This window comes from Cygnus atratus, chromosome 5, assembly GCF_013377495.2.
Source record: "Cygnus atratus isolate AKBS03 ecotype Queensland, Australia chromosome 5, CAtr_DNAZoo_HiC_assembly, whole genome shotgun sequence".
NCBI classification, from domain to species: domain Eukaryota; kingdom Metazoa; phylum Chordata; class Aves; order Anseriformes; family Anatidae; genus Cygnus; species Cygnus atratus.
Window position 1 is genome coordinate 43166924 of NC_066366.1, and position 15300 is coordinate 43182223.

The 15300-nt window shown below is 40.4% G+C and overlaps 1 protein-coding gene across 1 annotated transcript in view; it reads left to right on the top strand.

Moving 5' to 3' along the window:
• The window catches only part of NRXN3 (neurexin 3), a 981410-nt gene that overhangs the window by 87524 nt on the left and 878586 nt on the right, over window positions 1–15300 (top strand). The window contains exons 4-5 of the mRNA XM_035539906.2: window positions 2030–2059; window positions 4340–4351. Of these exons, the coding sequence (XP_035395799.1) occupies window positions 2030–2059; window positions 4340–4351 (42 nt within the window). The remainder of the gene's footprint in view (window positions 1–2029; window positions 2060–4339; window positions 4352–15300) is intronic.

Below are 15300 nucleotides of genomic sequence, written 5' to 3' on the forward strand. Positions count from 1 at the left end.
TCACTTTTCCCCGAGCGCACAAGGCTCCTGCCATCCCCGGCAGCTGCGCCTGTTGGTGCTGAGCCTCGTAGCCAGGCTGTCCTTCCCCCTGGTACCTGGGGCTGAGGGGCTGCGAGCCCTGTCTCTGCTCGGGGTCTGATGTTAGCTCCCTGCTGGGCTCGCTTCACCTACATGCCATACTGCCACCTTCTCACCAATTCTCCTTTTTCACTGTTGCTGCTGGGCCTCTGTGCTTTGTAGGTTCTAACAATTACACTTCTGTCTTCTCCTGGCCTTTTCCAGTGCCTTTTCCAGTGACTTTCAGGTGCCCAGTTGGCTAGACCTAAGATTTGCCTATCAAGAATGATGGGCTCAGGGGCCATTAATTACAGACACAATTTCAACCCACTCTCTTAGCAGAGAAATTCTATTCAGTGAAATTATATCTTGTGATGTAGACCAGAAATATGTTTTACAATATCAAATCTGTTATGTTTATTTATAGCTAAAACTAAACTAAAAACCGTCTAAACCTATGTTGTGTTTCTGATTACTTTTCTAAATCCACAATAATCTTCAGGAACATTAAGATATTTGCATTCCTTAGACCGTACAATTATTAATCCCCTTATCTGGCTTGGAGTTCTCTGTGGGTGAACATATTCTTGGGATGATCTGGGTTTTAGATTTCTCCAGCAGACACGAAGGAAAAAATATAAAAGAGAGATAAATAAACAAATTCAAACTCAGCATGCTGCTTGTTGAAAAAATCTCATTCTAATATATTCATTTGACCTCTCAGTCTCCGTGAAATTAAAAAAAATCATTGCTTTGTTTGATCAATAAACTGAGTTGAGATAGGGGTGTGTGTGTGTGTGTGTGCGCGTAAGTAAGTACCAAAATCCCTGCCATATAAATGCTGCATGAAGTAGGAGATGTGGAAAAGGAACAAGCTAAGGGGAAGAAGGTCAGGGAATGAAATATGGAAGGGCTCACTCATGGTTCAAGTGGGTAGGGCTTGGTTTTTACATATGTTACTTCTGTGATGTCATGTGTCACCAAATTAACTGATGGGTCAGCTGATGTTTTATGGATTTGGCAAAAATATATTTTTAGTAGTATCTAAAGGATATTTGTATCAATACAGCTGTATAGTAAACGTATTTGAAAATTGGGGCTGGAAACAGGTTGTAATTGGGACAAACAAGGTTTATGCCAGGAAGAGTTGCTGGGCAGAGACTGCAGCAGGCCTGGAGACCACCACAGTCCCCTCCACAGAGCTGGCAGTGGCCGTCACTGCTGAAAGGAGCTGTGCTGCTTCCTCGCTTTATATCTCAAATTATGAAACCCAAGAGTGGCTTTAGCTATAGAGCTGTGAAGTAACAAACTGTCCTCAGAATTTGAATTTCAAGTTCTTACCAGAAGGGAAATGGATTAGTATTAATAACAGGTTGGATGTACGTCTTTTAGTCCTTGCCAGATCTGGTGTGTGTGAGGAGTGTTGATCAACTAAAAATACATGCTGAAGCCACCACATTTATGCGTGAGGATAGCTTTGTGTGTGTGTATAAATACATTTAGCCCAGAAGTTTCCTCTGAAGCAGATAGGGTTGAATCATGGCCTCCCTTCCACGGACCATCACATCTTTGAATTTTGGAGCTGTAGCAGGGGAGAAGCTATTTCTATAGCTCTCCACAGGAGCCCGTGCTCCCTGTGGAGCCCCATTGCAGCTCTGGGCTCTCCTTGTCCATTAGCTGTACTGGTGTGCGATGCCTCCGGAGTCACTCCCCGGGGAACGTGATTAGCCTCAAATGCAGTTTGAGGCCACAAACAGCAGGCTTTCCTAGCTGTGACAGAAGCTTTTCCTCTCAGCGTGGAAAGCAGCATTCGTGTGTGCCCTGTGTGCTACACCCATACTTGATCTAGCTCAAGTATGTGAGCTCCAATCCCGAGAGGTATTGGACAGCAATCAGCGTGCATGTATATTGCTGCCTCTTCTCGGTTGTTCTTTTCTTCTTACTTCCTCTCTTTTCTCTCTCTCTTTCAAAGGCCTCTCACACCTGATGATGGGTGAACAAGGTAAGTCCTTCACCTTTCTCTTTTTTTCAGTCACTGACTGTGGAAAGAGCTTTGTGCTTCTTCTCTGAGCTGGGCTTTGCATGAGGTGCCTGGAACTGGGCTTACTGGTGCCAGTCAAACCATTTGCATTTTTGCCACTCTGGGTCCCATGTGGCTACTTGTCAGCCTGGGACCCAGGAGGGAGAGTCTAGGGAGCACAAAATGATCCTCTGGAGGTAAGGAGGGATATTTTCCCCCTCTATGCAGTCCACCTGCATTCCCATTTCTTTCTTGTGCCAGCTGTAATGACTCCCGCTCCTTCTTGGTAAATGTAAAGCTCAATGTTGGTCTTTAAGAGTGCAATTATTACAAAAAATATGCTAATAGCCCTTGTGGCACGATCCTAACTAATTATGAATCCCGAGGAAAATTGCCTATAATGGGCTGTAAGTCCTGTGCCTGCAATTTAAAATATTCAAATATGCAAAGAGCAAAATGGTTTAGAAAAATACCAAGGCTAGCCTCAGGCTGGGCTACAAATGGGGTCTATGCCTGTATATGTTTTAATATCTCAGCCTGGATTGTGTTATTCATCTATTGGTTGTGACATTATGGGATCATTAGTCCCATTTTGCAATATGGGGGTGTGGAGCAAGAAGCTGACGAGCAGAAGCGAGGCAGGAGAGGGGTGATCCTGTTTGCCTTGGACAGCATCAGCATCTTGCTGACGCAGTGCACGGGGAGGAGTTAGCAGCACTGGTGGAGCACTCTGATCTTGTGAATAACACTGTCAAATCGATGAAGTCTTAGGCAAGGTGTGTGAGGAGAGAGACGTGTGAGCAGGACAGGGCAACTTGATCCCAGAACACTAGAAAGACCAGGCCAGCAGCTTGTCCATGGGGAGAAAATGTGAGCATTGCCTCTAAAGCCTGATGAGGCCTTCCTAGACTAGATATACGGAATTGTATTCTTGCCATTAAGTGAACCCGAAGAACGTAGTGCCTCTAGAGGCTCAAAATTAGATATTTGAATAAAAAGGACATAATATCTCAATGAAATCTAGAAACAGTTAGGACATAAGCAGTTTTTATTCTGTAGTTCAAGGCAGATGTCTGCTATGAGTTCATGACAGCTTGGGAAACAGAAGTGAAGCTGGGGCTCAATGCTGAGGGAGTTAGCATCCCCATGGGGTAGGCAAGTCAGCTCCTTAGGACTGCATGTCAAGACCATGGTGTTTGGCATGTGAAGCATCTGGCTGAGTTCTGGGAAGCACCGAGCTACTTCTCTGTCCCTGCTTGTTGTTCAGCTGGGCTCATGGCTCAACAATCATGCTTAGTGAAGGATCATCCACCAGAAAAGTCCCTCCAGCATATTCTAGTTGCTGAGGATGCAGCTGAATATGGCAAGCTATTAGCAGAAGAAGGGTGATGGCGTGTTGGGAGTGATCAGGACAGTGAACTTTCATGGCTACTTTCAATCTCAATAACACTGAACATGTCTTTATAGTGGTCTGTGATTTAGCACTGGATTGCCTAAACAGATGGACTTGGCCATTTAAATTACAAGTTGCAACTCAGCTGGCTCCCGAAGACTCGCACAACCTATTCTAGACTGTGATTGCCATCAGCTTTTTCTATACTCTCTTGTCTGGAAAAAATGTGAAAACTATTGGTTTCTGGCAACGTTAGCCACACTTATTTATCCATGACACATCAGGGAACAGTGGCCTCTTTTCTTGCCAACCAACTTAGAGATGCACCTTTTTGATAAATATTTACTCTCTATAAAAATACGATGGATATAAAATATGTAAATGTATATATGTATGTAAATATGCAATGTCAATGTTATATACAAACACATTAGCTTTGGTAGGTGAAATGTGTTTAGCAAATATATTATCATGAGATTTATTTTTGTCTGTCCTACTCTGTTGTTTCCTTTGCTGTTTTGAATTTGACGTGGAATGAGGCATATCACTGCCGTGCTATTGCATGAAAGGTTTGCATTTCTCAGTGGAAAATCAAATTGAAGCAAAAAGGCAGTTTCTGGTGGTGCCATCAGTTGTTTAAGCCTTGCTTTGTGCTTTACTTGTGGTGTGACTCTTGTTTTTCTCTTGACACTGTGTTTTGGTGGCTTTGGTTGCTATAGAAAAGCAAGAAAATGAGTGTATTTATAAGTATGGCCAGTGACACCATTTTCTGTTTTTTATGCTTCTTCCTTTCTTCTCTTTTGCCTCCTCCGTGACGGACACCCCTCTTGTTCCTCCTCTCGCCTGGACGCACACCTTCCTGCCTGTAGGTAGAAGTAAAGGTAGACATTGCATTCTTTCTAACACTTTGTTGCTTGTAAAATGCTTGTCAATGGACACATTGTGTTTTTATGAATGTGGCTTACATCGGAATTGAATGACATTACTTTTGAACATACTTTGCTTTGTTTTATAGAAGAAACAATTAAGATGGATGCTTTGAGGGTTGCTTAACAGATGGTATTTCCTCCCTATTCATACTGAAGTGTGGGCCATGCACTGCCAGGCCCTCTGTAGCTGGTGACGCTGGGGTACAGAGCGACAGTCACTTCAGTCAAAGACAGAGCCAGAGGCCGGAGGCCTAAGCTGGTACTGGTGGCTCCTGCACTGGAGCCCTGCCACTGCTGGGAATTTTGACACCGGTGTTGGTGGAAGCAGGACCTGGCTTTGCCCAACACTTCTCAACCATGGAGGTCTCTTCAGCAGTCATTTCTTCCTCTCTGCTTTGTTCCGTCTCCCTGTTAGCAAAAAGGTGCTTTTCAAGGAGGAATTGAGTTGCAAAGAGCTGCAGAGGAAACAAGAATCATCAGCATTGCTAAACAGAGGAACCATTCTCTTTGCAGCTCAGTACAGCACAGAGCATGAAGTGGAAAGGCTGCTGTGGGGCTCCGGCTTGCTTTTCAGCATTTCACACCTATCTTTAGCATGCAGAGAGCAGTCATCCATCCCTAATCAAAGCTGTCAAAAAGGCAAAATACTGCAAACCTGCTGTGGGTCTCTGGTTGGAGTGGAGGGAAGGGAGAAGATTAATTGATAAATTATAAGCACTGCTTGAGTAAAATCCATTTCTTTGTCCTACTTTCCAATGAGATAGAGAGATTAGAAGGTTTCATTATGCCAAGGCTTACTCATCTTCAACAAATACACTGCTGAAGAATCTGATCTATCAATCAGCAGGATTTGAACACATTGGAGGATGTTGGTTGTGTCCATGCCAATAAGACATTAGGGGATGACATGACTAATTGCCCTACTATGAATTTGGGAGAATATGATAGCTTAGAGGATTTTTTCATGGTAGCTTTCTTTTGAGACACAAGCAGGCTCTGCCCAGTGATTGCTACTCCCTTCATACCCGAATTCTGGGGAGCACGATGCCATGTTAAACACTTTCTCTCTGTATGAGGCCTTGCCTTCTTCTAACAAGTTTGTATTGCTGAATTCTCTGTGATGGGGTGCATCATGTAATTAATATTGTTTGTTCTGTTTTGAAGTTGAAAAAATATTCCACTAATTTATTTCAGAGCTTTTCTACTCTATCCAAAGTTGGGGGGCAGAGAATAACGTGTAAGTTGTACTCAGAGCCATCTTCTTAGCAAGCAGTGAACATGAACTTAATAATCACATATACACACCATAAAAAAATTGAGAACCTAAAGCTGTAAGCACACCATACAAAATGTTACTGTGACTCAACACAGCTGCCAATAATTGAGTTGGCTGATGTATGCCTTAGTGTGATTTAAGGGTCAGTGTAGATCAGGGCAAGTCTTGTACGGCGTGATGTTAGCTCGTGTTGCTCCCTTCTTTTCTCAGGTGGCATTTATGCTGCAGAACTAAGCGGAAAGTCTTTTTAACGGAAAACTCCCATTTGAGCCTGTACAAATGAGGATTATAACATATAGTCTACAATTAATTTATATGCACGGAAACAATTTATTGTGTCATTAAGTGAAAATATTGTTTCAGTTCCCAGCTATGTGTAATTTCTAGCTCTACTTATAACAAGGGACTTCATTAGAGAACCATCACTCTTCGTGAAAAAAGCTGTGTAATTTTGAACCCACGCGTGGCCTTCAGCTCACAGAAAAGGTGGTACCAGATACCATAGTGATCATACCTAGAAGATTCATATTTTTGGGGCATCCTTGTAGTTTTTAGCAAAAACTGTCAGCCACTCTGTCTCATGCCGTGTATGTAGCCAAAGGATATGATGTATGTGATTTCATAAAACCTCTTCACAAGGTATAGCAGTCTGTGACCTTGCATTCATCAGTTGGAACAAGTCTTTCATTAATTGCTTCCACCGTAGTGAATAGGCTTCTTCTGCATCTATTATTTTAAAATTATTTATTTATTTATTTATTTACATAAGTTCCTGGAAAGCTGAAGAAGATGAAGTGCAGGTATTTTGGGGTAATGGCTGGAGCAGTCAGATAGGAGAAATGCATCAATGCATCACTTCTATTTTAACCTGAACTAAATATATTTATACTGTTTGTGTTTTTATTAGGTGTACAAAACTGGTCACAAGGATGAGGTAAATGTATGATGATCAGGAAGGACTTTTATTTTGTTTGGCATGAACTGCTGAATGCAGCTTCTTTTCTGGAGAGGAACTGACAATTAAGGAACAATTATATTGAGCTTATTTCCCTAACACTCCCCAACAAGACAATGATACCAAAGGAGAATATAAATATCCAACTCTCTTTTGCTATTGAACTGGAAGTAATGTGTAGTCATGTTCTTCCATATCATTTGTTCTCTTGACAGCTTTTGTTAAGGAAATGATAATTTGCATTTTTGCTACCATTCACCATTCTCTATATATGTAGTGATTTTTGGTTTATCACCACTCTTGTTTTGGATCTTGCTTCTACTGAGGTTGGTGCCTCCAAAGGAAATTGGCCGTATTCCAGATAGGACCCTCCTCTTTTCACTGGCGTTCTCTCAGGAATGAATTTCACCTAATCAATGAAGTCCTGAGTCTTCTCAAAGGCAATAGCAACATTTCCATTGAATTTAGAGGGCCAAGATTCACCCAAAATCTCAAAAGTCCCCAATGTCCCTTCTGACACGAAGAATGACAGTGAAGCGTAGCGGGTTTCAGGGTGTGCACCACACACCTCCGTAGCATTGGTGCAGCTTTCAGGTTCTCCTCTAAGGCACTGGGTCCTTCCCACCATCAGTAACTGTGCTCAGGATGAATAACTGCACAGCTGCACACTGATTTTCAACATGAAGCAGTTTTTTCCCCCTTTTTTTTTCCACTCTCAGAGGGAAATGAAAAAGCACTCACCTGTTTTATGGATGAGACATTTTTTGAGGCACAATGCGTAGACCAGAGATTAATGGCAAATTCCCTGTATAGTTTTCAGCACTGCAAGATCAGATTATCTCTCTTGGCCCTAACTACTCTTAACCCAAGTAAGTCTTTCAAGTCTTGTAATGTTCAGCATTGCTCTCAGTGAGCTGTGTGAGGTTGTTTTTTCTTTGAATTGTTCAATAATATTGACCAGGAGGTAATGGCACAGAAAAAGCAAAATCACATTTGTGGACTTGGATAGAAGGAAAGGACTGGACTTTACTGATCTGGAAAATACTTTCAAGTTCTTCTTTGCAAGTAATACCATTAGGATTTCGGAGCCATGTGAGTAAGTTCATCTGAGTGGCCAAGGGTTTATGCAAATGTTCAGGAGAAACATCAGTAACAAATTAAATCATTTGTGCTCTCTAAATATCTAATTATACAAGGGGAAAAACAACACTACATTCATCTTGCCAGCCTTGGCAGTGGTTCTTAAGCTCTGGTTTGCCCTTTAAAATATCTTAATATTTGGGTTTTAAATTCATTGTACGTTTTTGGTTTCTATAATTAGAGTCCTTTCTTTAATACTTTCAAAGTGGGTGGTTTTGGGTTTATTTTTCTCTTCAAAAATAAAAATTCCTGCATTCTGATAAGGATGGCTACTTTCAGTTTTAAGTTCCCTTCTAATCACTGCTTAAGAAATAAAGCATTTCATTTTATGGCTAGTGAATACCCAGTCCATAAAACATCTTTGACAGAATGAAGGCCTCTTAAATGTAGACTTCATTCTTCTGGAATCGTTTTTTGTTAGCAAACCTTTGCTACTGGTTTCATATTTTACTTAGGAAAAAACCACTATTTTAAAGTAATTCTTCTAGCTGTAATTAGGGATGATTAATAGTTGATGAATTTCATATTGGGGGATACTTCAACAGGACATTCATCCTATTTCTTTATATTCCAGAACTGATGACAATTGAGGACTTCGGTGAACAAAATCACTAAAATATTGAATACTAGCTAACAGAAAGGAATGGATAGATGTCTCATAGATCTTTTTTTTTTTTTACACCTCTCCATAATAGATTTATGAAGGCAGACAAATGTGACACTAAATAGGACATTTCTGGTAAATTATTTTTTGTTTGGGCATATGGGCATATTTGTGTTTACAAACAATGTGTATGCATAAAATATTTAATAATGCGTTAAGTATTTTGTAGTTTATAGGTAATTTATTTTTTCTTACAGGCTTTCTTGCTGCTTTATTTCAAGCCTGTGTCTTTCTAACGTGTGAATAAACAGCTGATTCTTGATTGGCTTTCATTTTTATGAAGAAGAATGATTCCCGGGAGAGTTAAAGGCATTGTGGCTGTGTTGTGTGTAAACAGGAGCTAAAATATTGTCCTCTCATGCTGTGGTGCGGTCTTCTCTTTTTGATGGGGATCAGGTTTCACTCTTCCCCAAGAGGCTATTTAATTGATATCATTGAAAGGCTTTTTTTTTTTTTTTCTCTCTCCCCCTCTTTTAAAATTGGAGGCATTCAGCAGTGTGTAGAGATGCAGAGGCAGCGAAACAGGCCATGTGCTCGGTAAAAGCCAGACTAATAGTGCTTTTGATGGACGTCTGATTTTTAAAGTGCTGTATCTTTCATTAAAATTTACATGTAAAGTAAGCGCAAGCACAGTGACAAGAAAGCTAATGGAAGTTGCACATCTTGACATAATAACAATCACAAGAAACTGGAGATCCCAGATGGCAGCTTGGCCTTTGCCATCCTTTTAATAAGCTACTAACTGCTAATTATTGCACTCTTATGGGCAAGTTAATTTACTGTTGACTCTTAAAGAGACATTGTGCCTTTTCCTGGCATTTCGTTTTTGCAGTGGGAGAGTGGCTTTTCCCTGCAGACTGGAGTCCTTCCAACGGGCAGTAACAAAGAGGCAAAGAAGCAGAGAGGGAAATGGAACATAATAAGCTGTTTTCTGTGATAATAGCAGAATGTAGGTTTGTGGGTTTTTCCAGGGCATGGGTTTAGAACTGAAAGGGACACCAGCATGTGTATCAGATCCAGGGTTTAGATTTTGTATTTAAAAGAAAGTCATTACTTCAGAGTTAGTATTATCATTCAAATTAAAATAAAAAGGAAAGTCTTTTCCTGAAATAAATGAGGCCTCAGATTCTGAAAATGAAATAAACTAGAAATAGAAAATAAAAATTACAGGTTCATTTCTGTTGCCAGAGATGATTTGAAGGCAAAATTTAAACTCACAATTCTGAAAGATAAATAGTCTGCTGAATTTTAGAAAAAAATATTTGTTTTAACATTACTTACATGGTTGTCATAATTCAGGGAAGGAGTTTATCTGTAAAACATGTATTTTTTTTTTAAACGATCTTTTTCTTCTTCCAGTTGAAAGGGACATTTGATAATGAGTCCAGTCAGGGAGAAGTTTTGATCTAAGAACCTATTTAGGAATAAAGGAACAGCTGCAGTTTAAATGGACTCCAATTCTCACTGTTAATGCTGTTTTGTGAATGCATGATTCTCTGTGATAACATTTGGGAGGAGTGATGGTAGGTAATAGCTTATTTCCTGGGCTTTATGGTAATGCAGCAAAATGGTGATAATGTCATCGGGAGCAGAAATAGACCCCTGTCACACACATCAGATGTCCCTGCAAAAATATGAAACCCACTGGAAGAGGGGAATTTCCCGTTTTAAGGCTCATCGTGGCCTTTTGTGCACTACAGTGATAACATTATGGTACAGTTTAGAAAATATGTGCCGTGTAAGCAGGATCTTATATATTAGAAGTAAGTGCTTAGAAACAACAGTGTTATTTGCAGTGCATTACTAGATAGTAAATATTTTGACTAGACATTAGTGGATAACACGCCATACAAAGGGTTGTAAAACTATTACTGTGAAGAATGCCATGCTTTCTCAAACTGTCTGATATAACTCACACAGTTATCTTCTGTTTCAGTTATTAAGTCATGTCTAATGGTGTGTGATTTCCGCCACATCTAACAACAACAACAATTGCTATTCTGTTTTTGACTCCGTTGCGCCCTTGCCAAGTGCTGATGCATCTGTGACACCCAGCACTTCTCGTTTGTTTGGCCATGCTCACCTCTTCCACGGAGCTAGAGCTCCTTCTCATGCTTGCTTTCATTGCCACGTTTGCTTCAAAAGCCTTGATAATTCCAAGTGTAGGTATCCAGATAGAGATCGGTACAGACAGGCTATGAAATAAGGGAAGATGATAGAAAATACCACCACAGAGACCAAACAATCCAGCACTTGCAAGTTGTAGTGTGTTCATTTGTTTTCAAAGCCGTTTTGTTTGGAAGTTCATGCTACAGACAGTTTATCCTGCAGGTTGATTTGCTTATGGTAGTGTGTTCCCTGAACAGCCGGTGAACCCCATGGACAGTAAAGGTGTTTTGCACCCAGGAATGTGTTGTGTACATGCAAGGACAAAGTCCCCAGTTTTCATTCGTAGGGTTTTCTGCAAGATGCTGGTCTCATCCTATATATGCTTTATATACCCAGAGGTTTGATGTAAGGGTATCAGGAGCCGTATTCTTCACAGCACTGCAAGACTTTTATTGTGGTATAACTGATATCAAAGCAGGGGAATTGCTCTGATGTAAAAGCAATAGTGCAGGGAAGAGTATGGCTCTGAGGCTGTTCTGACAATAACCTGAGGGATTATGGATCATTCTTGCTAAATGATGGCCTTATTTTTGCTCTTGTTAAAGTCAAAGACTGCAAAGCATTTAATAGAAATGGCCCTTTACCAGCACTGCTGTGTGGGGAAAGGCTTCAAGCAGAACTGGTACTTTGAGAATTTGTGTACACAGTTGTCACCATTAAAAAAGTCAGCAGCATTTGCCAAGCAGTACCACACTGTGGTGCCTGAGATATCGCTTTCTCTCCTTCGGTAGAGCAAGAAGAATGTATGTAGTATATGTAGGTAAGTGTTTACGATTCGATTCTGTCAATTGCATGCATTTTAATAGAGCTTTTCTCTCAAATCACAGTTTGATTTGGGAGCTGCTTATAGGTCAGATTATTTCTAAAGCAAAATAAGGCTCCTTTTAATTGATCAAATTCTTTTTACTGAAGACTCTAAAAACATATCAGTATTTGTTCTAAAATCATACAGCTCTGTGATTGTTAGTTGTTAGTGGTGGTAACAACAATGTATAATTTGAATGTTAAAATAATTGTATTTTAAAAGGAGCTGAAGTCTTATTAGGTACAGCGGAATTGTATTAATCTAGCGTTATAAAGCACACACCTTTATTGCCCCTAATTACTGGTGTATTAATAATGACCAGGTTGATGATGAATGTGCTGATCACCAGCTGGGATCAGACAATTACAGCTGATTATGTAAAGAGTTAGTTGCTATAAGCCTTGAAATATTAAAACTTGGCTAGAATAAATATCACTGAAGAACCTTTGTCTTTTATGTGTGTATTCAGCTGCCAGTTCTCTGAGCAATTCTTGGTTCACCCGGTAATGTCAGGAATCAAACTGTGAACAGTTATTTTCTAGCCCTGTGAATGTTGATAAAAGGATCTTGCATAGCTGTTGGCTTGTCCTGCGAGGGGAGAGCACGCTGCTGCATCACGGCACAGGGATTACAGGCTCTCTCACTCAGCTCTGCATTAAAGATGTTGCAGCTTTTATAAAACCCAGGGCAGCACCTTGCATCGCTGTGCATTTGCGTTTCCCAGCTCTGACGAAGGGCACACGTCCCAGGTACCAGTGCCTTGCAGGACTGACCAACTGCGTCATCCAAATAACACATTTATCTGACCGTTTCCAGCTACACATACTCACTTGGGAATGGTCTTACTCCAAAGAGCGTCACAATGAAGTCTGTAGGCAAGTTGCACTCTCTGTTTTTTGTCTCTTAGGGTATGAAATTTTTCTTTTTTTTCCCCAGAATTTGTTTAGTTCCTAAATACCCATTGACTTCCCTTTCCTCTGTTGCTGAATTGCTGAAGAGACTCATCCCTTTAGCTACTAGACTCCTGGAATACTTTCATAAAGAGCACTTGCTGGCACTGGTCATCTGCAGTTTGAACAGAATATCATTTTTACCAAATGAGACAGACTGTGAAAAAATTCTTTTTCTAAAGTTGGAAAAATCATAAAGTACAAATCGTGAGGCTGTCTTTAAAAACAACTTCCAGTACGTAAGGTACTCAATTCTGTACTTAGCATTTCAATTTCTCAATTTTTTCTTACTAGATATGATACCAGAGGCATCATTAGTAATTTTTCTTTTGTGTGTTTTTGTACTTTATTTGTTCTATCTATTGACTCTATCTTTAATACAGATATATTTTAAGAGAAATCTGTGGACACTTCATTTCCTGCTGTGCTGCACTGTATGTCCATAATAGAGTGAATACATTATGTGGTAGATGCACTTATTGTATTGTCAGCCAGAAGTATGACTTCTATTAGTGGCAGTTCCCTTTTACTTTCCAAAAACTGATTTCTTTTTTTTTTTGGTGGTGGTGGGGTAGATAATATCTGATTTTCTTTCTCTTTGTCTCCTAAGGTAGTTCTATTTAAACCAGTGTATTTTTTTTTTTAACTAATTTTCTCTTTCAGGTGTTTGCTAACAGTCTGCTGGGTTAAACTTTGTGCTATTCCATCAGGCAAGTTTGGTAAATGTTGATCAGTGCATGAAATCAGTTCTTAAATGGTTGCAAAATTGCCTTCCTTCAGACTGTTTTGATCACAAGGGCTTTCAAGTGTCAAAGTCATTTGGAGAACTAGATAGATAAAATGCATGAGCACTAAGCTTTTTCCAGGATAGAATAAATAAATGTGTTTTCTACTGTGCGCTCTGCCTTTGATAGTGATTTGTTAAAAGGGAAAAAAGAAAGGCAATCATATTAAATATTTACAAGAGTGATTTAGTTGTGTAATCGTGTGCTATGCATCCCTGTTTAATAGTGAAATCAGCTACTGCTGAAGTAAATGCCATTAAACTGGTAGCGCTGTGAAGGTCACTGCCTATACAATGTCAAAGCAATTTATAGAGAATAATGATTTTTGTCGGCTTTCCAATGTACCGACCTCCCTCCTTTTTGTCTCCTTTTCCAAAAATAACCAAAAAGAAATTTATTTCAGGACTCACTTTCTCTCTGACTCTTCTCCCATCTGACTGATTTGGGAGCTTGAAACCTCCTTACAAGTTTTCCTATTGATGTGCTCAGTGGATAGGCACTGATTCCCTTCTTTCCGGCCCTGAGCTCGTTACAGCTCTATTTGTTGGGATTTCCGGTGGGTCATTTCTCAGCAGTTCGTTTTAAGAGATGCTGAGTTATCACTGCCTCTTTTTTGAGCAGCTGGTTTTCTCTCTTATGCTGTTTCCAGCCATGTCTGTCTGTAATTCTCCTGAAAAATACTTTCTTGTGAGCTCACTATTTGTCATCATCAGCGCACACACTGTGCTTTGACATCCCACCAACCTACTGTCCTGACAAGTGTCTCTGAGTGCTTAGAGTACATTCCTAAACAGCATCGTACTTAAAGGAGAGGCCTCTGAAGTGAGAGGTGGGTGCTTCGCTCCCAACTGGCTTCCCCTGTGAATTGTCAGGGCCTTTGTGCCTCTGCCTGGCAGTGGTGGGGTGAGGACAAAAGCCCTTCATTGCTGCTCAAGGAGGCTGCCGCATTGACACAAAGTGCCCTGGAAAAAATACACAATGAGTACAAATATTATCATTCAGCTTCATATCCATCCAGTAAGAAGGTTAATTATTTGTTTTCCTTGTTTTACAGTTGAATAAGCAGAAGCACAGAGATGGAGTGAGCTGGAGAACAGGCAATAAATGCCAGAGTTCTCTTGTCCATTCCCATTTCTGTAACCACCGGAGCAGTGTATCTTATAAACCACTGAATAACTTGCTTGTTCTACCAAGGACTGTCCCAATTAGATTCTACTTGTTAAAGCAATTCTCTAAGAAGATTAAAACTGTATTTATCTGTTGATAAACATGTACACAACCGTATAAATAGCAATCATATTTTACAAAGGGAACAACACATATTCTCCATGACAAAAATCAACAGGATTTAAAAAAGCCATAATGCAGAGGTGCCATCAGTGTACTGCTTAAAGGGAGTGCTGGAAAGTATATCTGAGTGCACAGAGGCAGTGTGGGTTTCTCCTCAAAGGCATGAATTTGAAGGACAAGTGGAAAAAAAAAAAGGTACTTCAAGTAGTCAAGGAGTGGAAATGTTTTTCCCCAGTTATAAGGAAGAAGAAGGGAAGTATGGTATCTGCAGTGGGAAGAAGGGACAAATGGAATGGGCAGGACATTCCCCTGCCAAGGGAAGGGCAGGAGGAACATATGAGCGCCTGCTTCAGAGGACCAAAAGAGATGGGTTGGGAGGAGTGTCCCAGGTAAAGCAGTGGCAGAGGAACCTGCCGTGAACACTGGTCTTCTGGACCGAATGAGGTGGGAAGATAGTCCTATGCCTTATTTTTTGCTGAATTTTAGGCAGATAGGCAGCTTATTTAGGTTCTTTGATTTTTGTAGCATTTTATTACACAATGCATACAGGAGAAGACTAAATCCTTGATTTACTGGCTTGGCTTTTCTCCGCCTTCTCCTCCAGCCCCATTAATGGGCCTTTCATCTGTTAGTGAAAGAGGCTAGTTCAGCAGGGTGTCTGGAATAGATGTGTATGTGCATGGTTAATTCAGGCCCCATGATTTCCTTTAGTCTGTTTTATCTGGTTCTTTGTCTCTTTGTATGCAAGTCTATGATTAGCATTGAGTTCTTCCCAGAATGCTGGCAATTATCTCACAGGTGGAAGGATTAAGAAAGAGCAGTGAGAATTACACTGGGATTAAATATGAGTGCCTTTGGAGTGTGTCT